At 42.9% G+C, this 13,967-nt stretch overlaps 1 protein-coding gene across 1 annotated transcript in view; it reads right to left on the bottom strand.

Annotated features, from left to right (window-relative positions):
- Positions 1 to 2,000: 2,000 nt before the first annotated feature.
- The window catches only part of LOC124553759 (serine/threonine-protein phosphatase 6 regulatory ankyrin repeat subunit C-like), a 92,645-nt gene continuing 80,678 nt past the window's right edge, over positions 2,001 to 13,967 (bottom strand). Inside the window, exons 3-4 of the mRNA XM_047127695.1 lie at positions 11,569 to 12,124; positions 2,001 to 2,871 (exon numbers count right to left, since the gene is read on the bottom strand). Coding sequence (XP_046983651.1) covers positions 2,391 to 2,871; positions 11,569 to 12,124 — 1,037 coding nt within the window. The 3' untranslated portion in view covers positions 2,001 to 2,390. The remainder of the gene's footprint in view (positions 2,872 to 11,568; positions 12,125 to 13,967) is intronic.

Below are 13,967 nucleotides of genomic sequence, written 5' to 3'. Positions count from 1 at the left end.
ATCACACATTCCATATCGTACGACCATACAGCGAGACCTTCAGAGGTGGTGGTCCAGATTGCTCTACACACTGGTACCTCTAATACAGAGTAGCACTTCCTCTTATATTGATGCATGCCTGTATTCATCTTGGCATACCATCCACAAGTTCATCGAGGCACTGTTGGTCCAGATTGTCTCATACCTCAATGGCGATTCGGCCCAGATCCCTCAAGAGTCGTTGGTGGGTCACGTCGTCTATAAACAGAACTTTTAAATCTATCCCAGGCATGTTCAGTAGGGTTCATGTTTGGAGAACATGCTGACCACTCTAGTGAAGCGATGTCGTTATTCTGAAGGAAGTCATTCACAAATCGTTCAAATGGCTCTAAGCACTATAGGACTTTACATCTGAGGTCATCAGTCCCCTAGAGCTTAGAACTAGCCTACTTTAACCTAACTAACCTAAGGACATCACACACATTTATGCCTGGGGCATGATTCGAACCTATGACCATAGCCGCAGCGCGCTTCCAGACTGAAGCGCCTACAAAAGCTCGGGCACAGCGGCCGGCGAAGTCATTCACAAGATGAGCACAATGGGGGCTCGAATTGTCGTGCATGAAGACGAACGCCTCGCCAATATGCTGCTGATATGGTTGCACTATCGGTCGGAGGATGGCATTCACGTATCTTATAGCCATTACGGCGCCTTCCATGACCACCAGTGGCGTACGCTGACCTCGCCATTGACGTCGGGAATGACGTTGTGCATCATACAGCCCATTGCACACAGTTTGAGTCATAACACGACGTCCTGTGGCTGCACGAAAAACATTATTCAACATGGTGGCGTTGCTGTCAGGGCTCCTCCGAGCCATAATCCGTAGGTAGCGGTCATCCACTGCAGTAGCATCCCTTGAGAGGACTGAGCGAGGCATGTCATCGACAGTTCCTGTCTGTCTGTATCTCCTCCATGTTCGAACAACATTGCTTTGGTTCACTCGGTGATGCCTGGACGCTTCCCTTGTTGAGAGCCCTTCATGGCACAAAGTAACAATGCGGACATGATCGAACCGCAGTATTGACCGTCTAGGCATGGTTGAACTGCAGAAAACACGAGCCATGGTTGTTTTACATCTTTGGGCGTATTTAGTGACATCTCTGAACCATCAAAGGGACTGTTTCTGTGATACAATATCCACAATCAACGTCTATGTTCAGGAGTTCTGGGAAGTGGGGTGATGCAAAATATTTTTTGATGTGTGTATTATGTTTCATGTTATCACAACTTGCTGTGCTGCTCTCTGGTAGTCGTCTGTAAGTCCGCCCTTGGCAAATGAGACTGCCGACCATATTGCTTCTCATTTTCGCAAATTGCCAAGTTCTTTCTATCAGTATAGCTATTCCATAAAATGTAACAAGCCCAAATTTCTTCGTTTCTTTTGTATTGGGGCGGCATATATATCTAATGTTAAGTGTTCCTTTTAGTGACCCAATAGTCTACATAAGTACGTCACATTGTGGTATCGGCTGTAGAATTCCTGCAATTTGTAGTTACAAAGACTGCCAACTGGGGCAGTGAGGGTGCTGTCAGCAATGGCGCCTGTCTGTCCAGAGTTGCTACAAGCGCTCATCTGACGATACCTGGGTGGAGGAATGCACAGAAGGTTGAAAGAAGGGAAATGTTGAAAGTAGTGAGATTTGCCATGGCATCCCATACGTGGGGTGAAGTTCAACACTATCTGTCAGATCGTATCATGTTTCATGTCAGCAGCGTTACGGCCAAATGAAGGTCATGAGATTTTAGATTGTGCTTTGCTTCTCTGTAGTTAAACGTGAACTGCTTTTACAATTCCAGATGACCAGCACATAAGCTAATGTGAATAATGCTACCAGTATGACATTATAATAAAATAAACGAGCTATTCCATTATTGCAGCAGATGCAGAAGTAGATACCATGTTATATCAGAGAAACATATTCTTATCTTTTAATCTGGAAAGTTGGATATGTCCTTGTCTTTTATAAGAATTTACCTTATTTTTATTCTGTTGACAATGGAACTACAGCTGCATTGTCACATAGGACCATGAACAATAATCATTCTAACAGTTGTATGATTGTGTTGCATTCTATCAAAGTAAAGAATTTCTTGTTTAATCATTTGTCTGTCAATTCTGAATGTGGCAGGCACCTTGCATGAATTGCTGCTTAACCCCATTGCCTCGCACACCACACAATACAAAGTTTATGGTAATGGCACCACTGTACGTGAGTCCTACTTAAAGGTGAGTACAAATGATGGACTGTAGAATTCACATTCGCATTCTGTATTTAGAACAATATCACAAACAGATGTAGAGAGTCATTTCAGCATCATTGCAGAGATGTTTGTTGCACTGAATCCTTCACGATAGCATCTCCACGAGCTGCTGCTTGCCGTTCTGCCTGGCGATGGCGCAGGGTTCGTGCCCGTGTGCGTCCCTGGCCTCAGTGTCAGCCCCTGCATCAATCAGCACGGCCGCCACCTTTGTGTGGCCGCATCTTGCTGCACAGTGCAGCGGCGTCCACCCATACTTATCCCTGGCATCGGGGTCAGCAGAGGAGTCCAGCAATCGCCGTGTCACAGCCACGTGACCCCGGTATGCAGCCCAGTGCAGCGGCGTGTTGTGCCTGCTGTCCCTCACATCCACCTCTGCTCCACCTTCCACCAGACATGTTACTGCCTCCAGGTGTCCCCTCTCAGCTGCCCAGTGCAGAGCAGTCCACATGTCCTCGTCCCTCACCCCCACTTTCGCCCCTGTCGCGAGAAGCATCCTGAGCTCCTCCACCGCCCCCTCCTTAGCTGCCTGGATCAGTCCTCGGCTACTCTCCTTTCCAGGAAGGCTCCTGCACAAAACATAAAAATTCTCACACCTTGCTGAAAACACACACTTAATAAAGAAAACATACAACCAATAATGTATACATATGTCCAACAACGACCCTACTATATTCCCCTTCTATGAAACGAAACTCGTATATTAAGGTATAGTGGTTCTGTCTTCAACCATCAACCATTAAAAGTTTCTTTATGCAACCTCTCAAGATTTTCATCTGTCAAATTCCGACACGCTGATTCCTGTAACTCACTTTCTTTCAACTTGGTGTGCTGTTCCTTATCAGTCATTATATCCGCTAAAATAGATGCTTCAGGCAGCTTATTCTAGTTCTCTGTGAAACTATCAAAGATTACACACAAAACAATTTACATTTACATGTTAAAGACTTTCCTGACATTAAAGCAAAATCCCTCAACCCTCTTATTGGTAAATTTGGTGACCTTATCAGCAAATCTAGCCAGCTTCTGTTTCACATAAAAGAAATTCATCGAAAAACATTATATGTAACAATGGCATGTAATCTACTACCTCTCCATTGTGTGTGTGTGTGTGTGTGTGTGTGTGTGTGTGTGTGTGTGCACGCAACTGAAGCCTCTAACAGTGTACAGTCTTCTACATGAACATATTTGAAAAAACAGGGAAACACCGACACACACAAAGTGTCACTTGTATCTGATATGTTCACTACAGTCATCCTAGAATAGAATACATACTGTAAAATGCGTGTGGCATGTGCCGGTAACTAAAATGTGGCAACTTCTGGACAAACAAAGCAAATAAATGATATGTACTTTTCTTATTCTGCCAAGATATTTATTACAACTTTTCAACATAATATTCATCTTCCATATGCTCAGAGTCATTCTGTTAAAATATCAAATGCGCACTAAAATGGTAATACGACTGTTCCAAATTAAAATAAATCCATGAAATGGAATGAAAAATTATTGAACTCTTACATACATCATGTACTCTCGATGAATAAGCTTTTTGAAAATTTATGTAACATTCCATAACCTGTCCTATTGAATAATGAGGTAGACAATGTGAATCATGAACAAGTCTACAGTATTTAACAGCCCGCAAATCGTGTTGACCCCCATAGTGCTTTACTAGGTCCACCAATGGCTGTGGTGGTGGTGGTGGTGGTGGTGCTCCACTGCCTACCTCTGTTGTGTCCACTGGTTTACAGGGACCAACAATGACATTTACTACATAGTAGCAATGTTGCTACATCATTTTAGAACACAGAGTGCACAGAGATACCAAAATCAAGTTAAAGCATCATGGGACTGTGTATGAATAGACCCTGTTGTTTGGAATCTGAAGCTATGATAAAGAGCAACTAAGTCATTTCATCTATGTCTACATGTATACCATAAAATAACATATCATGAGTAAGGGCAAAACGACTCATTTTTGCCTGATCAACTGACGTAATAAAACCATTTAAAATATTTACAAATGCATTGCAGTAACATTACTAATACCATAAAAGAGCTTGGATCCCAGTTCCTACCAAATTTTTGCAGTTTGTTAAAATGTTTGTCCGAAAGACTACATGCCTGTCATGGGATAAATAAGCCATAGAAAGGGCCATCAATATAGTAAACAAGAATGAAATTGGCTGATTGAGAGCAGCCAGACAATTTGGTGTATCACAGGTGACTTTCAGAAGGCATGCCACAAACGAAGGGTCAGAGGTCTCGTCTACATTTGACGAGGGGTTTATGCAGGATATAGTGTCCCAAAGGAACTAGCTTACTAAGCCGCAGAACAAAATAGTAACTCTCACAAATTTAATAAGGAGAAGAAAATTGCTGGCCGGACTGACTGAAAGGATTTATGACACACAATCCTGATTTATCTTTAAGGGAGCTGGAAGCTGCTACTTTGGCTCATGCAGTGGTATTTAATAGAGTTCAGGTTAACAGATTTTACATGGTATATGAATGTCCTCAGTAAAGAAGGAAATTCGCCAGCATTAATTTATCTGTACTTTCATGTGTGGACATGAGTCAAAAATTTTTTGCAATGACTGGAGAAACAAGTGGGGGTACTTACAATTGTTGAAAGGGGGTTGCACATTACAACATTAGTGTGCATGAATTCTGCTGCTACCTTTATACCTCCAGCTTTACTCTACCCCAGAAAAAACTGGAAGAGCAATTAACTGATGGAGTACCTATAAGAACTCTAGAAATAGGGCCACAAAGTGGATGAATGGCTGGAGAAATTTTTCTAGTTTCATTAAGGTAAGCAAAGAGAATAAAGTGTTTATCACTGATAACGATTGCTGGAATCTCAAACATGTTCAAGTGCTGAAATGTGCCAATGAAAACGGAACTTCTCTATTTTGCATACTATCCCACTGTAATTGCCAAATTCAGCCAATACACGTTTGCATTTTTGGGTCCATGAAGACCCATTATAATGAAAGTTTCAAACCTCCTAGAAACACCCAACGTCACCCAGTGCCAAATGCGTTTGCTCTTTGCCACTGCATAAGGTATAGAAGCATGTGTGGTTAATACTAAGAGTGGATTTCCTAAGGTTGCTTGACTCACTCCAGGTCACACTGTTGCTGCCCTCTCGTTCACCTGCATCACTTAACTAGCTGGAATGTCCACATGCAAAAAGGGAGGCTAAGTCAAGCGAAAGTGAAAGTACCACTCAAGCAGGGCTGGGCTTCAGTTCCTAGTCAGCAGAATCCACCCTCTTTTGCGCAAGGCTAACTATGCAGGGCCTGTGGGTGCCCGGGCACCATTCCACCTCGCCACCATCACTGAGTACCTAGCAGCTGAGTGGTTGAACTGGATGGAATCGTAGCCTGCAACAATAAGACATACGTCACCCTGCACCACTTGGACCTGCAATCTGCAGCAATAAGATGCGCAACGAGCTGCCCTCTGACATCACCACAGAGACTTTTGTCCTGCCCAACATCCAAGCCATCGTGTTGCCAAAGGAGAGTGAGAAGAAGGCATAAACGGTGGCCGCCTCTCTGGCTCATGGGACACACAGTGCTGCATGCTCCCTGTATGGAATGGGCTCGGCCAGCAGCTTGGACAAAAACAATCTTCGCCTGTACATGGTGACCAAAATTCACATCCACCTAGGCGTGACAACGAATATCCCAATTTTCCTGCATGTTCACATGTTTTATAGAATATTTCACCATCTGAAGGGGAATACTTCCACAAACAGCTTTCAGACTTGTAAAACATAGCTCTAGATGACTCAAGGCACCATTTGATGAAGTATTTCCAATTCGTGCTGCAGTACAGTGCTCATTAAAGACACATAAAATAACTCTGGTTTCTTCTGGCTTCCTGAGCAGCTGCACCAACAACAAGCTTCTAGAAGAGAAAGTGAACCAGTGAAAATTAACTGAGGATTGACAGATATTTCGACAAGCTCGCAAAAGAATATAGTTAAGCAGGGTGGAAGCGTATAACTCAGATCTCGGTGCAGATGAAGATGACTGTGCTTGTATATACTGCACTATCTTCTCCCATTCAAGACCAGTGGAATCGTGCATTAAATATGCTAGATGTAAGGTATGGGCTCACAGTATGCTGATATCCCAGCTACAGTTATGAATTTTGTGAGAAGTCTTTTCAGACCTCAGAAACATATGCATGGATATGTATTAAACCCTCAAGACGTTTTGGCTTAGGGTGTTTAATTTTTCTTAAAATTGTGCACTATCATTTTGTCCCTATTGTAAGTATAAGATGACACATGGGCATAGTTTCTTGTCTTAATTTTTTCTGGATTTTGAAGTGTTTACATAATAAAAAATGATTAAATTTTTTGAATAAAAACAAAACATTAAAATAGTATGTCATTTCTGGAACTGTTCCCTACAGCGTTACAGGTCACTAAGGAACCAATGAAAAAGGAAGTTCTGGAGAGAAAGCAAAATGGTTGCTGGGAAAGTGTGAGCATTCAAGATCAAGAGTTAGAAAGGAATTCCATTGTTAAAAGTAGAGCAGAGCAAGGATAGAAACAGTATAGTGAAGACCTCTATGAACGAATGGAACTATCAGATAACATGACAAAAAAAATGGTCATCAAATTACAAAACATAGGGGACTCAGTATTAGAACTTAAGAAAAGCTTTGGAGTACTTGCACACAAACAAGACAATCTGGTTGGATAATATTACTTTGGAATTTCTATAATGTTTGGTGAAAGTGACACCCATATGACTGTTCAAGTTGGTTGCACAACCTATGACAAGGGACATACAAGCAGACCTTCAGAAAAAAATGTCATCCAGATACTATAGAAGCAGGCAAAGGCCAATAAGTGAAGACTTCCAAACAATCAGCTTGACAACTCATGCATCCAAATTTATGACGAGAACAACATACAGTAGAATGGTAAGGAAAATTTAAGATCTATTATATAGTCTGATAAGTTTGGATTTAGGAAAGATAAAGGCCTCAGAGAGGCACTTGCACTTGGTAATGGAAGCAATATTTACCAAAAATAAAGGAAAGTTCATTGGATTAGTCTATCTTTAGGAAGCTTTGGCAGTGTAAAATGGTGCAACTCATAGAAAATCCTGAAAAATAGTTTAATAAATAGGGGAAATGCAGATAATATATAGTTATATACAATAATCGACAGGGAAAAATAGGAATGGAAGAAAGAGGGCTGGCCGTGGTGGTCTCGCGGTTCTAGGCGCGCAGTCCGGAGCCATGCGACTACTACGGTCGCAGGTTCGAATCCTGCCTCGGCCATGGATGTGTGTGATGTCCTTAGGTTAGTTAGGTTTAAGTAGTTCTAAGTTCTAGGGGACTGATAACCACAGCAGTTGAGTCCCATAGTGCTCAGAGCCATTTGAACCATTTTGAAGAAAGAGGAACTAATTCAAAATATGCTAGAAATGGTTCACCCTCATCGTTTAAAACGAAAATCGAGGTATCACTGCTGCAACTTAAGAGATTCAGGAATAGAATTAAAATTCAGAATGAAAGGATTCACTGATGGTATTGTTATCATTAGCAAAAGTGAGAAAGAATCACCAGAGCGGTTGAATGGAATGAACAATCTAATGACTACAGCATTCGGATTTACAATCAAAAGAAAGATGAATGTATTGGGTAGTAGTAGAAATAACATTGATAACAAAGTTATGAAAATTAAGGGCCACACTAGCAACAAACATAGACATAAGGGACAATGAAAGTTGCTCCAGCAGGGTAATACGACATTCCTCAGAAAACAAGACTACAAATACCAAACACAGACCTTAATCTGTAGAAGAAGTATCTGAGAATGTACATCTGGAGCTGAGTAGTGAATGAAAATGAATCGTGGGCTGTGAGAAAAGCAAGAAAAGAATACCACATTCAGAATGGGAGGCTATAGAAAGATGTGAACTGATAAGAAAGGAACTGTGGAAGTTCTCCACAAAATAGGTGAGGATACTCATGTGTGGGAAACTGTGACAAGAAGAAGGGAGAGGGTAATAAATAGTATGTGAAGACATCAGGGAATAACAGCCATGGTACTACAGGGAGCAGTATTGTTACTCTCATGTGAAGAAACTCAGTTCCTCCCCCCACCTCCATATCTCACATAAACGTAGGTGGTGCTATCAGCACTAAATTTCTTCGAACAGCCAGAAAAGTAATCTATAACGAGTAGAGTTTCTGCTCTGTATGTGTGTCAATGCTGGGGCAGGCTGTTATGCAAAACTGCAGCGGCGCGACCAAGGTGCTCCATATCTTGAGGAGCTGAGGCAGAAGAGGAATTTTCCACTTTCTTCTGATTTGACTCTTTAAGATCATGTTTGTTACCAGTAGATATTTAATTCAGAATTCTAGGAAACTTTCTCCTCTCTCATTCTTTCCAATAATCTTATATTGTCTCTTAACTATGTCCTTTTACCTTCCCCTATTACAGCAAACCAATGATTATTATTAGATGTTTCTCTTTTTACATACAGAGATACCTATTCACTATTGTTGTATACTCTCTTGCTGTCACTTGATTTTCTGGGAGTGACAATGGCTTCCAAAACTGAATTATTGTTGCTATTGTTTTGCTAATTATGACACAAATAAATCACTGAACTATTCAAAATTACTCCTGGGTTGCTATTCAGTGTTGACCTTTTCCTCAACTTCCTCATCCTGTTGATATCATCACATATTTTCTTATTCATATTTCCCAGCCTTCCTACAACTCCCCCCTTTCCCCCTCACCACTCCAATCGAGGATCTTTGAGACTACCTCGAGTGTGCTGTTCATGCCATGGATTCTAAACTGAGAAGCCTAGTGCAGCTGGCCTGTCTGTACTTTCCAGAAACTCATTGACTCTCTTCCCACATACGTTGTGCTGCCAAAGGAGCTTATTCAGGCCTTTGACAGGTTGTCACATTAATGCGATTAGATAGTATATTCATGGGTGATGTGTTTCGAAAACAGCTTCTATAAAGAAAATGTAGAGCAGTTTTAATGTATTTCGTGTTTCAAACATGAATTTTCGTATCATGCTAACCAAACAAGAGAGAATCAGGCTGAATAATTAACAACAGAGGCTAGAAGTTAATTATCAATGATCTAGGAAGTGCAGCCAATTTAACCAAAAGAGAAAATTTCTAGTAAGTAGACAGCACAAAGTACTGCATAAATATTTAAGTCGAGCCAAAAATTTTATTAGCTATCAGAAATTCAGGGGAATATATAACTAAGTGGTGTGGAACAAATGGAAGTTAAGTATCAGTGACTCTTCAATGTTCTGGTTATCGGAGAAGGTACAGCAGCAGCAATGGGTAAGCTAGAGAAGGCCGTCAGCAGAACCCTAACTGAAGGAAATCCTGTGGTAGTTACTGGAGAGTTTTGTGAAGATACAGAAAACTTGAAAGACAGGCAGACAAATATGACGCCTTTTCATCAAGGATGCAAGCAAAGCATGTTGACCACTAAACCCCTTCTGTGGGAGTGAGTGTTGCATGTGCTCTGCATGATGGCTGAACAGAGAGAAACAATATGGGGAGACTCCACACTGCATGGGAGCACCCAGAGCTGCCGTAAGGCCTGGGTTTTTATCCTTTGAGCTGGTCACAGGTTGCATGCATAATGATCAACCACACATGGGTGCACAGATGCTCACTTCACCTTTTCTGCGAATCTTCTATACAAGCCATTAATGAGAAACTGTTTCATCTGCTGTGCCTTAAATGTAGTTGTCTTGTACTGTCTGAAGACAATAAAGGATTGTGCTGAGAAAATTATTTTCAGATTGTAAACACTGAGTTGGGAATAGCAATTGCTCTATCTACTTTACACGAACTGATTTCCTCAGGTCTATATTAGCTACATCATCAATCGAAAACTGTAAATATATTGTTGCCCAACATGATCTGTGCTGCAGTACGCTACTTTGTACCAGGTGTTGGTTATGAGTGACACACTTAGTCCTCATCTTTTCTTGTGTTTACGCAGGGTGACACTATTGCCAGGTATTTTACTGCAAGTAGCAGTTGCAGAAGACACACTAAACCGCTTTAAACTGTACTTTATGCAAACAGGATTTTAGTGACCTGCACAGTGCACAGAATGAGGCCAGAGGCACAGCTCGTCTTGGCCCCAAACTAGACACATCACTGCTTCGGCTTATGTGCTGAACAACACATCTTTGTGCCCACAGCAAAATGACTGATGCTGTATACAAAGGGTTTGTACCTTTGATGAGATACCTGATGCAGAAAGCTATAGGGCAACGTTTTGTACACATGCAATTTAACAGTGACAACAAATAAGGAGGGACTGTTTAAAGGTTAAAATTTTTGAAGCTATGAAAACTTGGGCTATTTCATGAGTTCTGCTGGTAAACACTGTTAAATTTAGAGATATGTCTGAATGTGACAAAACTGCCTGTTGGCTTCTATCTCTGTTTCTTTGGCCGATGTTCGTCTGATGATTTTACTGATGTTACGGCAGCATGAGTGGCTGGCATTGTCAAAGCTACACCCTCCATTGCCGGTGATGAACTGGAGCCGAGCTCACAGCCAGAGACCATATGTACCTGTTGCATCAATGTCTGGGGGCTTTTCCATGGTCATTTCCGATGCAATTGTACTCTTGCTACCTGCGACGGTCGTTCGCTGCATGACAGGAATCCAGGATCCGTTTACCTTAAGGCTTTCCGCTTTCTTGTTGAAGCCATTCACGTGTTTTTATATTTCTACAGCTTCTCTGAATAAGCGGCTGATTTCTCAAGCTGGCCCAACCTGCAATGTCTCTTATGTTCTTTGATCCTGGTAATGATTGATCGTCTAGTCATCCCGTCTGCGGCAGCGAGGTGGGCTCCAGTTCACCACTGGCAGTGGAGGGTGAAGCTTTGACAATGTCAGCCACTCGTGCTGGCGAAACGTCAGTAAAATCATCAGACGAACATCGGCCAAAGAACCCGAGATATAAGCCAGTAGGCAGTTTGCCAACAAGTGGCGACGAAAGCCTTAACAATTCCCTTTTAATCTGCCAGGCAACAAAAGTATTCTGAGGTACCAGCAAATGGCTGTTGTAGGCATCAATGAAGCTGCATTTTACAGGTCAGAGACATCTATACAAACTCAGTGGCAAACATTATAGCCTTGAACACACACACACACACACAGGTATGGGGACAGAGTTTCACACTTAACAATGGGAAATGCAGGTGATCATCTTGCCTCGCACTTACCTGGTTTCTGTTAGTGGCCCACCGAGCAACTGACTCACTTTGACCACCTCATCAGGGTGGTTGAGGACCGCATCGGCCCAACCCGCTGTGGCAAACACCAGCGAGTTGGCTTTTATGAAGGCGACAGCGACCTCTGCGAGGCTGGGACAGGAGTACCTCACTGCCAGCACTGCCGTGCGCGCCGCGTTCTCTGCTGACAGCTGACTGGCCAGCTGCTCCTCACACTGGACTTTCAGCCCCCACACGCCGTACCTGTCTGCAGCTGCCAGCAGCTGTGGGGCCATGCGGGGCATCTCGGGAGCATGGCGGGAGTTCATGTAGGCCAGCAGCTGGTGCAGCACCGGGCCCTCGACGTCGGGGACGGTGACCACACTGCTGCTGGCCTCCGGCGTGTCCTGGCAGAGCATGGCGGCGAACACGGGGCTCCTGTCTGCCAGGACGGCCCTGTGCGCCACCAGCCGCGTGTCCCCGGCCACCAGAATCACCGTGGCCCCTTCCCCAGCATCCGTAGCAGCAGCCTCTTGCACCTTCTTGGCGGCTGCCATTGTGAATGTTTCTGAAAAAAGGCATCACTGAACAGCCATTTGCCCTTACACAGCACCGTAAATTCATGTATTAGGCATAGGTGATCTGTGCTCAGCAGCAGCGGGTAAATATCGCCCATTACATGTCAATCACAACTGCATGACATCCTTCCATAGCCACAGGTGATAGCCACGTGTCTTCAACAATACAATATCAAACACCTGTATTTCCCACAAGAAGTCGACAGAAAGGGGTGAAGACACTATTTCTGTAATTTCTAGTCGCAGTACAGTGTTACAAAACAATGAAGGTTTTAAATATGGAGATCAGGAGCAATACAAACAAGGCCTGGCGAATCAATAGCTCATAATCACTCCCGGTATTTAGGAAACTGCTAGTAATTACCTTTCCTGTTCCACTCCCAAGCAGAGCGACGGTGAAACAAGTACTAAAATGTAGACTTTCACGGGCAGAAATATCATGTACATTATAATTATCCGGGCTGTTATGCCGTGGTCGGTTGATGAATTCTGTGTCAATTCCCAACGTTTCGTCTCCGACTGCGGGAGACATCTTCAAGGGGGTCAGTAGCTTGATGGAAGGTCCAACACACCCAGCACAGTCAGTAGCGAGCCAGTGGGTGTGTTGGACCTTCCATCGAGCTACAGACCTCCTTGAAGATATCTCCCGCAGTCTGAGACGAAACGTTGGGAATTGACACAGAATTCATCAATCGACCACGGCATAACAGCCCGGATAATTATAATGGACAGTGAAACAAGTGTCTATATGCCTCCTTATGAGTCCTAATTCCTAGCATCTTATCTTTGGGTCCTTACGCGAAATGTACGTTGGTAGCAGCAGAATCGTTCTGCTGTCAGCTGCCAAAGCCAATTCTCTACGTATTCTCAATGGTGTTCCTTGAAAGAACATCAGCTTCCCCCCAGGGATTGACATTTGAGTTTCCACAGCAGCTCTGTAACATTTTCTTCAAACCTATTGCTACCAAATGTTAGAAGCCTGCCTCAATTTCTTTGATGCCCTTCCTTCAATCCGACCCGGTGACGATCAACACTCACGCAGTACCCAAGAATGAGTCGCATTACTTTTCCATAGACATCTACTTTACAGGTTATTTACACATTCCTAAAATGTACTGAGTACTCGCCTTCCATTCTACGCTACTTACGTGCTCGTTTTATTTCATATCGCTTTGCAGCGTTACTCCAGGATATTTAATCGACGTGACTGTCCAGCAGCACACTTCTAATGCTGTAGTGGAGCACTAATGGATAGTTTTTCCTACTCATCTGCCATAGCTTAGATATTTCTACGTTTAAAGGTAGCTTTCATTCATTATACAAACAAGAAATTTCGTCTAAGTCACCTTGTACATTGCTAAGTCACTCAAAAACACCACCTTTCTGTACCTCAGCATCATCAGCAAATAGCTGCAGATTGCTGTCCACCCTGTCTGCCAGCTCATTTATGTATATGGAGGATCACAGGGATCCTCTCACACCACCCTGCCGATACCCTTGTCATTGATGAACGCTCTTCAACAAGGACAGCATATTAGATTCTATTATTGAAGAAGTCTTTCAGCCACTCACATATCTGGGAACCTTTTCTGTTGCTATCTCCATTAACAGGCTGCAGTGCGAAAGTTGCAGATACTTTCCGGAAATCTAGGAGTATGGACTACCTTTTGCCCTTCAACCAGAGTTCGCAGTATAATCATGTCAAATGACAAGGCGAGATTCACACATGCAATTATTTCTGAATTTGCGCTGATTTGCACACAGAGGCTCTTAAATAAAGGAAATTCATTTTCTTTCAACTGATAACATGTTCAAGGATTCTACAGCAGACGA

The sequence above is a fragment of the Schistocerca americana genome, chromosome 11 (assembly GCF_021461395.2).
Source record: "Schistocerca americana isolate TAMUIC-IGC-003095 chromosome 11, iqSchAmer2.1, whole genome shotgun sequence".
Lineage (NCBI taxonomy): Eukaryota > Metazoa > Arthropoda > Insecta > Orthoptera > Acrididae > Schistocerca > Schistocerca americana.
This window is presented reverse-complemented; position numbering and strand designations above follow the sequence as displayed.